The following is a 17,628-nucleotide window of genomic DNA, read 5'->3' as shown; positions in this document are numbered from 1 at the left end:
GCAATAGTCTAGGATAACTGCATAGTCTTCTTGGAGTACCAGGGGCCAAGAGTAATTACCAGGGGTCAAGAGAAACAAATAGCAACCATGGGAAGAAATCTACTGAATTCTTGTAAAAATGTCTACTGAATTTGCTTGTTTGTGTGGAGTAATTTACAAGCAGGTCTAGAAAAATGCACTTGTTTGTGTGGAGTAATTTACAAGCAGGTCTAGAAATACGCCTTTCTCTAACATCACATTGCTAGCATAGATTACTCAACATCCACTGCCATTTAAAAAAAACTTGGAAGAAAATGAAAGGGGTTCAAAGTCTGTAGAGCAATTTGGCATTCGAGGACATCTTCAAGTCAGAACAGAAGTAATGTACTGAAGTTCAGTCAATCTAAGGATAGCAATTAACTGTAAGTCAATCTCAGGATAGCATTCGCCTGCAAATATGTGTACACATACTCCTGCTTGAACAACAACAGCACCACAGTGGTGAAGGAAATATGCCCTAGAGGCAATAATAAAAGTTATTATTTATTTCCTTATTTCATGATAAATGTTTATTATTCATGCTAGAATTGTATTAACCAGAAACATGATACATGTGTGAATACATAGACAAACATATAGTCACTAGTATGCCTCTACTTGACTAGCTCATTAATCAAAGATGGTTATGTTTCCTAACCATAGACATGTGTTGTCATTTGATTAATGAGATCACATCATTAGAAGAATGATGTGATTGACATGACCCATCCCGTTAGCTTAGCACTTGATCGTTTAGTATTCTGCTATTGCTTTCTTCATGACTTATACATGTTCCTGTAACTATGAGAAATATGCAACTCCCGTTTACCGGAGGAACACTTTGGGTACTACCAAACGTCACAACGTAACTGGGTGATTATAAAGGAGTACTACAGGTGTCTCCAAAGGTACATGTTGAGTTGGCGTATTTCGAGATTAGGTTTTGTCACTCCGATTGTCGGAGAGGTATCTCTGGGCCCTCTCGGTAATACTCATCACTTAAGCCTTGCAAGCATTATAACTAATAAGTTAGTTATGAGATGACGTATTACAGAACGAGTAAAGAGACTTGCCGGTAACGAGATTGAACTAGGTATTGGATACCGACGATCAAATCTCGGGCAAGTAACATACCGATGACAAAGGGAACAACGTATTTTGTTATGCGGTTTGACCGATAAAGATCTTCGTAGAATATGTAGGAACCAATATGGGCATCCAGGTCCCGCTATTGGTTATTGACCGAGAATGGTTTTAGTTCATGTCTACATAGTTCTCGAACCCGTAGGGTCCGCACGCTTAACGTTTCGATGACAGTTTTATTATGAGTTTACAAGTTTTGATGTACCGAAGTTTGTTCGGAGTCCCGGATGTGATCACGGACATGACGAGGAGTCTCGGAATGGTCGAGACATAAAGATTGATATATTGGAAGCCTATGTTTGGACATCGGAATGGTTCCGGGCGAAATCGGCATTTTGCCGGAGTACCGGGAGGTTACCGGACCCCCCCCCGGGGGGGGTTAATGGGCCTACTTGGGCCACGAGGGAGAAGAGAGAAGGAGCCAGGAGGGGGCCGCGCGCCCCTCCCCCTCCTAGTCCGGATAGGACAAGGGAAGGGGGGCGGCGCCCCCCCTTTCCTTCCCCTCTTCCTCCTCTTCCCCCCTTCTCCTATTCCAACTAGGAAAGAAGGGAGTCCTACTCCCGGTGGGAGTAGGACTCCCCCCTTGGCGCGCCCTCCTTGGCCGGCCGCCTCCTCCCCCTGGCTCCTTTATATACGGGGGCGGGGGGGCACCCCAGAGACACACAAGTTGATCTACGGATCATTCCTTAGCCGTGTGCGGTGCCCCCCTCCACCATATTCCACCTCGGTCATATCGTCGTGGAGTTTAGGCGAAGCCCTGCGCCGGTAGAGCATCATCATCGTCACCACGCCGTCGTGCTGACGGAACTCATCCCCGAAGCTTTGCTGGATCGGAGCCCGGGGATCGTCATCGAGCTGAACGTGTGCTGAACTCGGAGGTGCCGTACGTTCGGTGCTTGGATCGGTCGGATCGTGAAGACGTACGACTACATCAACCGCGTTGTCATAACGCTTCCGCTTACGGTCTACGAGGGTACGTGGACAGACACTCTCCCCTCTCGTTGCTATGCCATCACCATGATCTTGCGTGTGCGTAGGAATTTTTTTGAAATTACTACGTTCCCCAACAGTGGCATCCGAGCCTAGGTTTTATGCGTTGATGTTATATGCACGAGTAGAACACAAGTGAGTTGTGGGCGATATAAGTCATACTGCTTACCAGCATGTCATACTTTGGTTCAGCGGCATTGTGAGATGAAGCGGCCCGGACCGACATTATGCGTACGCTTACGCGAGACTGGTTTCACCGCTACGAGCACTCGTTGCTTAAAGGTGACCGGCGGGTGTCTGTCTCTCTCACTTTAGTTGAACCGAGTGTGGCTACGCCCGGTCCTTGCGAAGGTTAAAATAGCACCAACTTGACAAACTATCGTTGTGGTTTTGATGCGTAGGTAAGAACGGTTCTTGCTAAGCCCGTAGCAGCCACGTAAAAATTGCAACAACAAAGTAGAGGACGTCTAACTTGTTTTTGTAGGGCATGTTGTGATGTGATATGGTCAAGACGTGATGCTGTATTTTATTGTATGAGATGATCATGTTTTGTAACTGAAGTTATCGACAACTGGCAGGAGCCATATGGTTGTCGCTTTATTGTATGAAATGCAAACGCCCTGTAATTGCTTTACTTTATCACTAAGCGGTAGCGATAGTCGTAGAAGTAATAGATGGCGTAACGACAACGATGCTATGATGGAGATCAAGGTGTCGCGCCAGTGACGATGGTGATCACGACGGTGCTTCGAAGATGGAGATCACAAGCACAAGATGATGATGGCCATATCATATCACTTATATTGATTGCATGTGATGTTTATCCTTTATGCATCTTATCTTGCTTTGATTGACGGTAGCATTTTAAGATGATCTCTCACTAATTATCAAGAAGTGTTCTCCCTGAGTATGCACCGTTGCGAAAGTTCTTCGTGCTGAGACACCACGTGATGATCGGGTGTGATAGGCTCTACGTTCAAATACAACGGGTGCAAAACAGTTGCACACGCGGAATACTCGGGTTAAACTTGACGAGCCTAGCATATACAGATATGGCCTCGGAACACGGAGACCGAAAGGTCGAGCGTGAATCATATAGTAGATATGATCAACATAATGATGTTCACCATTGAAACTACTCCATCTCACGTGATGATCGGACATGGTTTAGTTAATTTGGATCACGTGATCACTTAGATGACTAGAGAGATGTCTGTCTAAGTGGGAGTTCTTAAGTAATATGATTAATTGAACTTGAATTTATCATGAACTTAGTCCTGGTAGTATTTTGCAAATTGTGTTATAGATCAATAGCTCGCGTTGTTGCTTCCCTATGTTTTTGCTTCCCTATGTTTTTATATGTGTTCCTAGAGAAAACTATGTTGAAAAATGTTAGTAGCAATGATGCGGACTTGGTCCGTGATCTGAGGTTTATCCTCATTGCTGCACAGAAGAATTATGTCCTTGATGCACCGTTAGGTGACAGACCTATTGCAGGAGCAGATGTAGACGTTATGAACGTTTGGCTAGCTCAATATGATGACTACTTGATAGTTTAGTGCACCATGCTTAACGACTTAGAATCGGGACTTCAAAGATGTTTTGAACGTCATGGACCATATGAGATATTCCAGGAATTGAAGTTAATATTTCAAGCAAATACCCGAGTTGAGAGATATGAAGTCTCCAACAAGTTCTATTGCTAAAAGATGGAGGAGAATTGCTCAACTAGTGAGCATGTGCTCAGATTGTCTGAGTACTTCAATCGCTTGAATCAAGTGGGAGTTAATCTTCCAGATAAGATAGTGATTGACAGAATTCTCTAGTCACCATCACCAAGTTAGTAGAATTTTGTGATGAATTATAATATGCAAGGGAGAACGGAAACGATTCCCAAGCTCTTCGTGATGCTGAAATCGACGAAGGTAGAAATCAAGAAAAACATCAAGTGTTGATGGTTGACAAGACCACTAGTTTCAAGAAAAGGGCAAAGGGAAGAAAGGGAACTTCAAGAAGAACGACAAGCAAGTTGCTGCTCAAGTGAAGAAGCCCAAATCTGGTCCTAAGCCTGAGACTAAGTGCTTCTACTGCAAAGGGACTGGTCACTGGAAGCGGAACTACCCCAAGTGATTGGCGGATAAGAAGGATGGCAAAGTGAACATAAGTATATTTGATATTGATGTGTACTTTACTAGTGTTTATAGCAACCCCTCAGTATTTGATACTAGTTCAGTTGCTAAGATTAGTAACTCAAAACGAGATTGCAGAATAAACAGAGACTAGTTAAGGGTGAAGTGACGATGTATGTTGGAAGTGGTTCCAAGATTGATATGATCATCATCGCACACTCCCTATACTTTCGGGATTAGTGTTGAACCTAAATAAGTGTTATTTGGTGTTTGTGTTGAGCATGAATATGATTTGATCATGTTTATTGCAATACGATTATTCATTTAAAATCAGAGAATAATTGTTGTTCTGTTTAAATGAATAAAACCTTTGATGGTCATACACCCAATGAAAATAGTTTGTTGGATCTTGGTCGTAGTGATATACATATTCATAATATTGATGCCAAAAGATGCAAAGTTGATAATGATAGTGCAACTTATTTGTGGCACTGCCGTTTGGGTCATATCGGTGTAAAGCGCATGAAGAAACTCCATAAAGATGGATTTTCGGAATCACTTGGTTATGAATCATTTGATGCTTGCGAACCGTGCCTTTTGGGCAAGATGACTAAAAACTCCGTTCTCCGGAACAATGGAACAAGCTACTGACTTATTGGAAATAATACATACTGATGTATGCGATCCAATGAGTGTTGATGCTCGTGGCAAGTATCGTTATTTTCTGACCTTCACAAAATGATTTGAGCAGATATGGGTATATCTACTTGATGAAACATAAGTCTGAAATAATTGAAAGGTTCAAAGAATTTCAGAGTGAAGTGGAAAAATCATCGTAACAAGAAAATAAAGTTTCTACGATCTGATCGCGGAGACGAATATTTGAGTTACGAGTTTGGTCTTCAGTTAAAACAATGTGGAATAGTTTCACAGCTCACGCCACCTGGAACACCACAACGTTATGGTGTGTCCGAACGTCGTAACCGCACTTTATTGGATATGGTGCGATCTATGATGTCTCTTATCGGTTTTACCACTATCGTTTTGGGGTTGTGCATTAGAGACAGCTGCATTCACGTTTAAAAGGGCACCATCTAAATCCGTTGAGACGACATCGTATGAACTATGGTTTAGAAGTAAACCTAAGCTGTCGTTTCTTAAAGTTTGGAGTTGCGATGCTTATATGAAAAAGTTTCAACCTGATAAGCTCAAACCCAAATCGGAGAAGTGCGTCTTCATAGAATACCCAAAGGTAACTATTGGGTACACCTTCTATCACAGATCCAAAAGCAAGATTCGTTGCTAAGAATGGATCCTTTCTAGAGAAGGAGTTTCTCTCGAAAGAAGTGAGTGGGAGGAAAGTAGAACTTGATGAGGTAACTGTACCTGCTCCCTTATTGGAAAGTAGTTCATCACAAAAATCTGTTCCTGTGACTACTACACCAATTAGTGAGGAAGTTAATGATGATGATCATGAAACTTCAAATTAAGTTACTACAGAACCTCGTAGGTCTTCCAGAGTAAGATCCGCACCAGAGTGGTATGGTAATCCTGTTCTGGAAGTCATGTTATTAGACCATGATGAACCTACGAACTATGAGGAAGCGATGATGAGCCCAGATTTCACGAAATGGCTTGAGGCCATAAAATCTGAGATATGATCCATGTATGAGAACAAAGTATGAACTTTGATTGACTTGCTCGATGATCAGCAAGCCATGTTAAATAAATGGATCTTCAAGAGGAAGACGGACATTGATAGTAGTGTTACTATCCACTAAGCTCGACTTGCTGCGAAATGTTTTCAACAAGTTTAAGGTGTTGAATACGATGAGATTTTCTTACTCGTATTGAAGCTTAAGTCTGTCTGAATCATGTTAGCAATTGCCACATTTTATGAAATCTGGCAAATGGATGTCAAAACTGCATTCCTTAATGAATTTATTAAAGAAGAGTTGTATATGATGCAACCAGAAAGTTTTTGTCAATCCTAAAGATGCTAACAAAGTGTGCAAGCTCCAGCAATCCATCACTGGACTGGTGCAAGCATCTCGGAGTTGGAATATACGCTTTGATGAGTTGATCAAAGCATATGGTTTTATACAGACTTTTGAAGAAGGTTGTATTTACAAGAAAGTGAGTGGGAGCTTTGTAGCATTTCTAATATTATATGTGGATGACATATTGTTAATTGGAAATGATATGGAAATTCTGGATAGCATGAAAGGATACTTGAATAAGAGTTTTTCAAAGCAAGACCTCGGTGAAGCTGCTTACACATTGAGCATCAAGATCTATATAGATAGATCAAGACGCTTGATAAGATTTTTCAATGAGTACATACCTTGATAAATTTTTGAAATAGTTCAAAATGGAACAGTCAAAGAAGGAGTTCTTGCCTGTGTTACAAGGTGTGAAGTTGAGTAAGACTCAAGACCCGACCATTGCAGAAAATAGGAAGAGAATGAAAAGTCATTCCCTATGCCTCAGTCATAGGTTCTATAAAGTATGCTATGCTGTGAACCAGACCTATTGTATACCTTGCTCTGTGTTTGGCAAAGGAATACAATTTTGATCTAATAAGTAGATCACTGGACATAGGTCAAGAAATTCCTTAGTGAGGACTAAGGAGACGTTTCTCGATTATGGAGGTGATAAAAGAGCCCGTCGTAAAAGTTACAACGATGCAAGCTTTTACACCAATCCAGATGACTCTAAGTCTCAATCTGGATACATATTAAAAGTGGGAGCAATTAGCTAGAGTAGCTCCGTGCAGAGCATTGTGGACATAGAATATTTGCGAAATACATACGGCTCTGAATATGACAGACCCGTTGACTAAGCTTCTCTCACGAGCAAAACATGATCATACCTTAGTAAACCCTTTGGGTGTTAATCACATAGCGATGTGAACTAGATTATTGACTCTAGTAAACCCTTTGGGTGTTGATCACATGATGATGTGAACTATGGGTATTAATCACATGCAGATGTGAATATTGGTGTTAAATCACATAGCGATGTGAACTAGATTATTGACTCTAGTGCAAGTGGGAGACTGAAGGAAATATGCCCTAGAGGCAATAATAAAAGTTATTATTTATTTCCTTATTTCATGATAAATGTTTATTATTCATGTTAGAATTGTATTAACCGGAAACATGATACATGTGTGAATACATAGACAAACATATAGTCACTAGTATGCCTCTACTTGACTAGCTCATTAATCAAAGATGGTTATGTTTCCTAACCATAGACATGTGTTGTCATTTGATTAATGAGATCACATCATTAGAAGAATGATGTGATTGACATGACCCATCCCGTTAGCTTAGCACTTGATCGTTTAGTATTCTGCTATTGCTTTCTTCATGACTTATACATGTTCCTGTAACTATGAGAAATATGCAACTCCCGTTTACCGGAGGAACACTTTGGGTACTACCAAACGTCACAACGTAACTGGGTGATTATAAAGGAGTACTACAGGTGTCTCCAAAGGTACATGTTGAGTTGGCGTATTTCGAGATTAGGTTTTGTCACTCCGATTGTCGGAGAGGTATCTCTGGGCCCTCTCGGTAATACTCATCACTTAAGCCTTGCAAGCATTATAACTAATAAGTTAGTTATGAGATGACGTATTACAGAACGAGTAAAGAGACTTGCCGGTAACGAGATTGAACTAGGTATTGGATACCGACGATCAAATCTCGAGCAAGTAACATACCGATGACAAAGGGAACAACGTATTTTGTTGTGCGGTTTGACCGATAAAGATCTTCGTAGAATATGTAGGAACCAATATGGGCATCCAGGTCCCGCTATTGGTTATTGACCGAGAATGGTTTTAGGTCATGTCTACATAGTTCTCGAACCCGTAGGGTCCGCATGCTTAACGTTTCGATGACAGTTTTATTATGAGTTTACAAGTTTTGATATACCGAAGTTTGTTCGGAGTCCCGGATGTGATCACGGACATGACGAGGAGTCTCGGAATGGTCGAGACATAAAGATTGATATATTGGAAGCCTATGTTTGGACATCGGAATGGTTCCGAGTGAAATCGGCATTTTACCGGAGTACCGGGAGGTTACCGGAACCCCCCCGGGGGGTTAATGGGCCTACTTGGGCCAGGAGGGAGAAGAGAGAAGGAGCCAGGAGGGGGCCGCGCGCCCCTCCCCCTCCTAGTCCGAATAGGACAAGGGAAGGGGGGCGGCGCCCCCCCTTTCCTTCCCCTCTTCCTCCTCTTCCCCCCCTTCTCCTATTCCAAATAGGAAAGAAGGGAGTCCTACTCCCGATGGGAGTAGGACTCCCCCCTTGGCGCGCCCTCCTTGGCCGGCCACCTCCTCCCCCCTGGCTCCTTTATATACGGGGGCGGGGGGGCACCCCAGAGACACACAAGTTGATCTACGGATCGTTCCTTAGCCGTGTGCGGTGCCCCCCTCCACCATATTCCACCTCGGTCATATCGTCGCGGAGTTTAGGCGAAGCCCTGCGCCGGTAGAGCATCATCATCGTCACCACGCCGTCGTGCTGACGGAACTCATCCCCGAAGCTTTGCTGGATCGGAGCCCGGGGATCGTCATCGAGCTGAACGTGTGCTGAACTCGGAGGTGTCGTACGCTCGGTGCTTGGATTGGTCGGATCGTGAAGACGTACGACTACATCAACCGCGTTGTCACAACGCTTCCGCTTACGGTCTACGAGGGTACGTGGACAGACACTCTCCTCTCTCATTGCTATGCCATCACCATGATCTTGCGTGTGCATAGGAATTTTTTTGAAATTACTACGTTCCCCAACAAGTGGCCTGTTTCAAAATTTCAATAATGGATAGAATTTCTTTACTGCAAAAGAAGCACAAGCTTACTGGATCTCTATAGGAAGGTATCTGCTCAGGGAGCAACATGAGGTCAACATCTTCCCCTTTGCTAGCATATTGCTCGCCATATCTCTTAGTGTCTAGTTGACCATCTTCATAATCAAGAGCACCAGTAAGAAAAGCAATTACACTGCTGTTTTTATTTAAGAATAAACAGTTGGTAGTTAGACATAAAAACAACAAGTACAAAGCCTTTGCAAAATACACTATCATTACAAACATAATTCCCTTCCTGACAAGAAGCATTTAAAAATTGCAGAAAGAGACGTGTTAACTTACCCTAAGCAAAAGTATAACCATACTCTAAACTCAAGCACTGTCAAAATTAGAGAAGACATGGCTGTTCCAAAACCACGCCCACCAAGAAAAACTGTATCTGCTTCCTGCCCAGAAGCAGTTTGTAGAGTACTGTCAAAATTCAGAATGGTGACTGATTTTTTCAGTGAAGTTCATACGGGAAGGTAATAAATCAGTTTTGATTCTATTGACAGAGTACATTGAACTCTGTCAACACAATTAGACATGAATAAGAACTCTGTCTAAACATCCAGTTTTGTCATAAATAAGAACTCTGCCTAGACATGAATAAGAACTCTGTCTAGCATGGCCACTGACATGTTGATGGCACTTTCTTTGTCAACTGAATTTTGACGGTAGTAAAAATGAAAAATTCAGACTTTACCCAATGCAGACTTGCAGAGCACTTGTGCACGAGTCCGATGAGCATGAGGAGGAGCCATCGTCGTCGATGGGCTAGACATGCAGAGCCACAATATAATCCATGATTCAGTACTGCGCAACAATGATCAAATCTTATTGAACTTTGAGACAGTACTAATTTCAGAGTCAGGGTTCATGGGTGAATTTTGAGACAGTACAAATCTTACTAAAATGTTGGATTTGGGTCGCCTATGTGTACAACTCCATCAGTAAAAATCATCAGGACAAAGAAAGAAGGAAGATAACAGAATAGAGCATGCCACGGGAGGGGAGGGGAGGGGAGGGAGGAGGGCGGACCGAAAGAGGGAAGAGCGGCTGGTGCTGCCGGACTTGTGGACGAGCCCGTTGGAGCGGGAGCTGCTGGGCGACAAGGGCAAGCTCCTCCTCGGCCACAATCTGGTCCCCAAGAAGAGGAGGGAGGGAGCGTGCTGCGGCGTAGCTCCGGCCGGCGGCTTTGGGTTGGGCGGGAGCGGCTGCTCCAGGGAGGGAGTCGCAGCTGAGCGAGAGGGGATGGTCCGGGGAGGCAGGCGGCGTCGCGGAGAGCAGATCGATGACGGGAAGGGACAGCTCCAGCTTGCCAAGCTCGGGGAAGGCCGTGGCCGTCGGAGAGCAGATCGAGAACAAAAATCGAGCCTTCTCCTTCCCATGGTTCACATGGGGAACGAGCAAGGGAACAAGGAGAGGGAAGCAACGCGGTGGAGATGTGGGCCGAGGCAGCTCCGGCGACGCGCAGGGGAGCCGAGCAGGGGAGCTCCAGCGCAGGGGGAGCCGAGAGGGAGGGCTCCGGCGCGCAGGGGAGACGAGTGAGGATGCGAGGGAGACGACCAGGGACTGCGGGTTGTGTCGGGAATTCACAGAGGGGGTTTTCGCAAAAATGTCACTGCGACATGTTTTTCGGGACGGAGGGAGTACTGGAGAGAGACGAGAGACCCATGTGTGGCCTCCCTAGCACAGGACCATTAGGTTGACAATAATTAAAAAACTGTCTCTGAAGACCATATATTCGGCATGGGTCAAGCTTGGAGCTGAAAGTGCCATTTTAGAAACCTCGTAGCTGCAGAACGCTGCGTAAGCTGTTGTGTAGAAAGTTAAATCACAGTGTGAGATATTTTGCAATTCAACATGTTGCTAAGTGCACTCTCCAGCTATTCTGCAGCCATTCGTCTTTATTCATTGTGTTGTAGCTCTATATAGCGATTAATCAAACTGAAGACAACTACACAGCGCCGAACCTCCTATTCATACATATAATATCTCTTGGGCGCAAGTAAACTGCAGGAGCTCATCCAATTTGCAAGCACTTGGCAACCTCAAAATTCTATTGCCAACAGAATCAGTTTTGACAGGCATAGAACAAATCACCAAGCAGTCTGGTACATTCCACTGAAGCCATAGAACAAATCAGTTTTGACAGGAAAAAGGAATCAATTTCTAACTCCCTCACACGCAGCTTGAAGAAGCAAACCTGGGCAACGAACCACTGGAGATACCCCACTCCCAACCTCCCAAGAACAAGCCATAGTATATACCTGAACCGAATCGGGACGAAGTGGGGAATTTGAAGCGAGGCGCTGTATGAGCAGCAAATCGAGAAGTAATTCAACTTACACGCAAAAAATTCTTCAGTTCATCACAGAAATCGAATTCAAAGCACCATCATATTACACAGTACCAATCTTACAATTCTGTGGTAGTGTCGACCTCGAGGCCGTTGCAGAGGAGAGGGAGCTCGACGACCTTGATGGAGGAGGCCAGCGTGAGGAGGAGCTCGGCCTACCATGGTGGGGAGGGCGTGATGCTGGTGCTCTTGGGCCAGCTTGCCGGATCTGACGCTGGCGGAGGGGGTTGGGGAGCACAGCAACACCGAGCTCGAGAAGGGCAGCTCCAGGAGCAGCACGGGCGGCCTGCACATCATCCATGACCACGGACGGAGGGATCTGAGATGAGGGGAAGGTGGCCTGTTGGAGAGGGAAGCAACGCAGCTCGAGACACGGCGACATCGGGAGCCAAAGGTGAACTTAGAGAAGGCGGTGGTGGAGACCGGCGTAGCAGGAACGATGGAGGAAGAAACGCTGGACGGCTGAGCTCCATGTTATGGCGGTGGTGGTGAGTGATGGAGAGGAGAGGCACGGGGAGGCCATGGCTGGATCAGAGGTGTGGTCATGATGTGGATCTGAACGGGAAGAGATGGAGAGAGTCAGAGAGAGTACGGGGAGGCAACAATGAGGAAGGCTAACGCGAGGTACGCTGAGCAACAGAAAAAACAGGCGAAAAAAAATGATGCACGAACCTTTATCTACTGCGCACAGCCCGCGTGTGGGAACCTTTCGTGGGCCTGGAACCTTTTCGCACGGGCCGTGGTCTGCCGCGCCGCAGAGGTGGCAGCCTACGGGCTGGGCCTAGTGCATAGGCATATGCGTGTGTGGTCCAAATACATCTAAAAGAGGAAAGAAATTTTGTGCACCTTAAATATGAGAAATTCAAGGATGGCAAAAGCTTGGACCAGATCCCAAGCACATCATGTGGCTATGATTGCCACCTCCACAAGATAGTTTCATAGGTTTGGCTAAAAATATAGTAAAACATGCTCCGTGTGACACTAAGTGCCATTTCTTATATCCAGTTCTGATAAACATCGGATATAAGTTTATAATATTATCACTTTTTGAAGTATGACGCGTGGACGTAAATAATCCACCCTAATATCTTTCACCTGATTGAAGAGCAGTGGTGCATGGAATAGTCTAGTAATCCGTTTTATCTCTTACTTTTCAGAAAACACAAATATTTCTTTGTTTCAAACTAATTATTCTTTTTGAAACTTTTAATCTTTTTATTAGAATTGAAACAACTTTTGAAGATTAACATTTTATGGAACACATATTTTTAAAATATGATTTTATATTTTTTGGATCAATTTTAAATGATTTTGTTGAAAAAATTGGAACATTTTTGTGGGAGTGTTGTGCATTTAAAAGAAAAACGTGAACATGTTTAAAACATGAATTTTTTTAAAGCAAGAAGAATTTGAAACACTTTTTATCTTAAAAAACACACACAAGCTCGGTATCCGCAATAAAAAAAGGATTGTTAGTATAAAGTTGGGAAAGTCGTTGGGATGTCCTTTGGTGGCTCCTCCTTCATATTAACACTATCATCGGGTGGAAGAGGAATGGTGTGAGTGTTTTTAGTGGGATTTGCAGATACTGAAATTGTTGTATACTACTCTCTCCGTCCCGAAAACATGTCGCGGGCATAGTTCACTGGATATTTTACAAAAAAAACCTCATGGTTTGAAAAGCGTTTCGAACAAGTCCCTCCGCCCCGTCTTCTTCCTCCGCCCGTCGCCTGCGCGTCGCCAGGGGCCGGCGCCGCCCAGCTGTGTGATTCGCCAAGGGCCGGCGAGCCCAGCTGAGCTCCTCCGCTGTAGCCAAGTACATGCTCTCGCCGTCGTTGCCAATTACCTCTTCTGCCGCCGCAGCCCAGACCTGCGCCGACGGTCCCCTCCAGCCGCCTGTGGGTTTCGCCGGAATCTCCTGCCGCGCGCGTCCCTTCTGGAACCCCCGTGCATCCTCCTCAAGCTCGCGTGCATCCTCCATCGTGCTCCCGCGCATCCTGCTGGAGCTCCCACGCGTGCGCCGCCGCGATCCCCTACCGGCGTCGCCGGAGCCTGCCTCCACGATCCAGTGGACCGGGAGCTCGCGCGTGTGATCCTCGATCTCCCGCGCGTCTTCCTCAATCTCCCGCGCAAGCTCGTGCTGCTCCTTCTCCCCTGCCCGCGCGCCCGTGCGACTGCTTGTCCCCTGCCGCCGGTGGAGCTCCTTTGCCTGTACAGCTGCTGCTCATCTACCCGTACTGCTGCTGCTCGTCTACCCGTACTGCTGCTGCTCGTCTGCCCGTGCTGCCGCCAGAGCTACATTCATCGGGAAGAAGGTACTGTAAGGATTTGCTCCATGAGTTAACTGAAAAAATCAGTAGATATTCAGTCAGTCAATGTTAACTGAAGAACTTTGTCTTCTTTTCTCCATGAGTTTCCCTAGCCATCAATCTTTCTGCTCTCTATAGAATGGTGAACACCTCCCCTTTTCCTAGCATTTAAAAAGAAATTGATCACCTAGTCTAGTCTGTGATGTGAAAAATGGAGGGGAATCAACCTACACCTGTCTGACGATGCATGTTTTGGGGTTCACATATCATACAAATTCAGAGATAAAAACAAATCCTGCTCAGATCAATATCACCTGCCCAATATTCAGTCAATATTCAGTCAACCTACACCTTTCTGACGATGCATGTTTTGTGATGATGCTCACCTAAATAAAGGAAGAGGAAAACGTGGGACTGCATATAATATACGGCGCCATAGCAACGATTTCAATCCGCGTTCCGTCCGTCCGGTCGAGGTCTCGGAGCCGGCGGCGAATTCAACACCAGTTTTTTGCTGTGAACCTTGCACAAGGAAACAACCAGTCAATCCCCACTACTTGTACTCAACTGATAAGTAAATAACCAACTTTTATTACAATTGGAAACAGATCAGATCAGAGTGTGGTACTACTTCACTGCTGAAACTGTAGGTGTATCTATCTTCAGAAATGTGGGGTGTCTTTCAGATGAAAAAAGAGGCTCCATCCATCCAGTGGAACAAGATTGTTTTACAGCATCAGGAGGAAGAATTGAGCCCATCACAGACCACACACTCCAAATTAATTAATCTACTCCAGTTTGCACTGAGAGCAATAATCTGAGAGGCAACTTGTCGAGCAACCACAACAATCAAAATAAAGAATAAACCAACATCTTCTCCCGGTAGAAACAAGGCAACATCTAATCTAAATTTAGTAAAATGAAGACTGAGTTTGGGTGGATTAGAGCAAACCAATATTTCCAAGTAAAAAATCCCCTGTTCAACAAGTACAGCCTATGTGCATGCATGCATGCCATGTCTTCTCTAGTTAGCACACAGAATGAAATATACCCAAGGACCATGGTAGCCAGGCTTTTAAATCAAAAAAGGCTATTGCTACCTAAAAGGATGATTGCAATAGTCTAGGATAACTGCATAGTCTTCTTGGAGTACCAGGGGCCAAGTCAAGAGAAACAAATAGCAACCATGGGAAGAAATCTACTGAATTCTTGTAAAAATGTCTACTGAATTTGCTTGTTTGAGTGGAGTAATTTACAAGCAGGTCTAGAAAATGCACTTGTTTGTGTGGAGTAATTTACAAGCAGGTCTAGAAATACGCCTTTCTCTAACATCACATTGCTAGCATAGATTACTCAACATCCACTGCCATTTAAAAAAAACTTTACATGGAAGAAAATGAAAGGGGTTCAAAGTCTGTAGAGCAATTTGGCATTCGAGGACATCTTCAAGTCAGAACAGAAGTAATGTACTGAAGTTCAGTCAATCTAAGGATAGCAATTAACTGTAAGTCAATCTCAGGATAGCATTCGCCTGCAAATATGTGTACACATACTCCTGCTTGAACAACAACAGCACCACAGTGGCCTGTTTCAAAATTTCACTAATGGATAGAATTTTTTTTTACTGCAAAAGAAGCACAAGCTTACCGGATCTCTATAGGAAGGTATCTGCTCAGGGAGCAACATGAGGTCAACATCTTCCCCTTTGCTAGCATATTGCTCACCATATCTCTTAGTGTCTAGTTGACCATCTTCATAATCAAGAGCACCAGTAAGAAAAGTAATTACCCTGCTGTTTTTATTTAAGAATAAACAGTTGGTAGTTAGACATAAAAACAACAAGTACAAAAGCCTTTGCAAAATACACTATCCTTACAAACATAATTCCCTTCCTGACAAGAAGCATTTAAAAATTGCAGAAAGAGACATGTTAACTTACCCTAAGCAAAAGTATAACCATACTCTAAACTCAAGCACTGTCAAAATTAGAGAAGACATGGCTGTTCCAAAACCACGCCCACCTAGAAAAACTGTATCTGCTTCCTGCCCAGGAGCAGTTTGTAGAGTACTGTCAAAATTCAGAATGGTGACTGATTTTTTCAGTGAAGTTCATATGGGAAGGTAATAAATCAGTTTTGATTCTATTGACAGAGTACATTGAACTCTGTCAACACAATTAGACATGAATAAGAACTCTGTCTAAACATCCAGTTTTGTCATAAATAAGAACTCTGCCTAGACATGAATAAGAACTCTGTCTAGCATGGCCACTGACATGTTGATGGCACTTTCTTTGTCAACTGAATTTTGACGGTAGTAAAAATGAAAAATTCAGACTTTACCCAATGCAGACTTGTAGAGCACTTGTGCACGAGTCCGATGAGCATGAGGAGGAGCCATCGTCGTCGATGGGCTAGACCTGCAGAGCCACAATATAATCCATGATTCAGTACTGCGCAACAATGAGCAAATCTTATTGAACTTTGAGACAGTACTAATTTCAGAGTCAGGGTTCATGGGTGAATTTTGAGACAGTACAAATCTTACTAAAATGTTGGATTTGGGTCGCCTATGTGTACAACTCCATCAGTAAAAATCATCAGGACAAAGAAAGAAGGAAGATAACAGAATAGAGCATGCCACGGGAGGGGAGGGGAGGGGAGGGGAGGGAGGAGGGCGGACCGGAAGAGGGAAGAGCGGCTGGTGCTGCCGGATTTGTGGACGAGCCCGTTGGAGCGGGAGCTGCTGGGCGACAAGGGCAAGATCCTCCTCGGCCACAATCCGGTCCCCAAGAAGAGGAGGGAGGGAGCGTGCTGCGGCGTAGCTCCGGCCGGCGGCTTTGGGTTGGGCGGGAGCGGCTGCTCCAGGGAGGGAGACGCGGCTGAGCGAGAGGGGATGGTCCGGGGAGGCAGGCGGCGTCGCGGAGAGCAGATCGACGACGGGAAGGGACAGCTCCAGCTCGCCAAGCTCGGGGAAGGCCGCCGCCGTCGGAGAGCAGATCGAGAACAAAAATCGAGCCTTCTCCTTCCCATGGTTCACCATGGGGAACGAGCAAGGGAACAAGGAGAGGGAAGCAACGCGGTGGAGATGTGGGCCGAGGCAGCTCCGGCGACGCGCAGGGGAGCCGAGCAGGGGAGCTCCAGCGCAGCGGGAGCCGAGAGGGAGGGCTCCGGCGCGCAGGGGAGACGAGTGAGGATGCGAGGGAGACGACCAGGGACTGCGGGTTGTGTCGGGAATTCACAGAGGGGGTTTTCGCAAAAATGTCACTGCGAAATGAATGCCATTGAAATAATTGTAATTCAACAGTAAAATTCTATGGAAAGTAAGCTAAAATTATGTAATCCATTACAGTATTGGAGAGCGTCAAATGGTGGTGGGCGAGAGGGACTAGAGGTGTGATAATATCTTAGCACAAATTGGTCGCACGCCCACATGCCTTAAATTTCCTTTAAGAAAATAAAAAAGCAACACTACATGTATACAGATCTAGCCCATATTCTTTATTTTCTTGCTGCCCAAAGTCATGCACACAACGCCACAATTGGACAAAAGGGTCTCCCGCAGTCTGAGCTACAGTAGCCCATGAGATGCATGTCATCGTACAGATGAAGAAAGTCAAACCAAATATGCACATCTGACATGCAACAGGTTATGGTCTAAAATGGAAATCTGGGGTTTGGTCTTTACTAACATAGGTCTGTACCCGCCTTTCATTGATTTGAACGACATTTTGAGCGCTGGTAATTCTGAAAGAAACACTGCATAATACCAAGTTTGTAACATGTAGAGTATGGAAAAAAAATATTGTTTTACATG

General features: G+C 44.7%; 1 protein-coding gene across 18 annotated transcripts; it reads right to left on the bottom strand.

Moving 5' to 3' along the window:
* Positions 1–285: 285 nt before the first annotated feature.
* Positions 286–17,048, bottom strand: LOC123155971 (uncharacterized). Of its 18 annotated transcripts, XM_044574139.1 has the most exons (9): positions 16,495–17,048; positions 16,360–16,381; positions 16,155–16,231; positions 15,752–15,855; positions 15,460–15,604; positions 14,199–14,334; positions 14,046–14,126; positions 13,887–13,973; positions 13,065–13,798 (listed from the first exon to the last, which is right to left on the bottom strand). In XM_044574139.1, the coding sequence occupies exons 1-6, from the start codon at positions 16,852–16,854 to the stop codon at positions 14,260–14,262; spliced, it is 783 nt and encodes a 260-aa protein (XP_044430074.1). In that variant the 5' UTR covers positions 16,855–17,048; the 3' UTR covers positions 13,065–13,798; positions 13,887–13,973; positions 14,046–14,126; positions 14,199–14,259. The 18 variants fall into 18 exon arrangements, 11 of the variants coding, with proteins under 11 accessions (XP_044430078.1, XP_044430074.1, XP_044430069.1 ...); XM_044574134.1 differs by having other exon boundaries at positions 13,887–14,126; XM_044574138.1 differs by having other exon boundaries at positions 13,065–13,973.
* Between the last annotated feature and the right edge of the window lie 580 nt (positions 17,049–17,628).

This window comes from Triticum aestivum, chromosome 7B (genome assembly GCF_018294505.1).
Source record: "Triticum aestivum cultivar Chinese Spring chromosome 7B, IWGSC CS RefSeq v2.1, whole genome shotgun sequence".
Classification (NCBI taxonomy): Eukaryota; Viridiplantae; Streptophyta; class Magnoliopsida; order Poales; family Poaceae; genus Triticum; species Triticum aestivum.
Note: the sequence above shows the minus strand (reverse complement) of the source record. Positions and strands in the feature narration are given on the sequence as shown.

What these genes read in the sequence shown, in the direction of transcription:
- LOC123155971 (XM_044574133.1), bottom strand. Translation starts at nt 16,854, where the DNA reads ATGGTGAACCATGGGAAGGAGAAGGCTCGATTTTTGTTCTCGATCTGC. An exon ending in AGCCGCTCTTCCCTCTTCCG is followed by an intron (nt 16,382 to 16,494) that starts GTCCGCCCTCCT and finishes TTGTACACATAG; the next exon opens with GCGACCCAAATCCAACATTT. An exon ending in GCTCTACAAGTCTGCATTGG is followed by an intron (nt 15,856 to 16,154) that starts GTAAAGTCTGAA and finishes GCTCCTGGGCAG; the next exon opens with GAAGCAGATACAGTTTTTCT.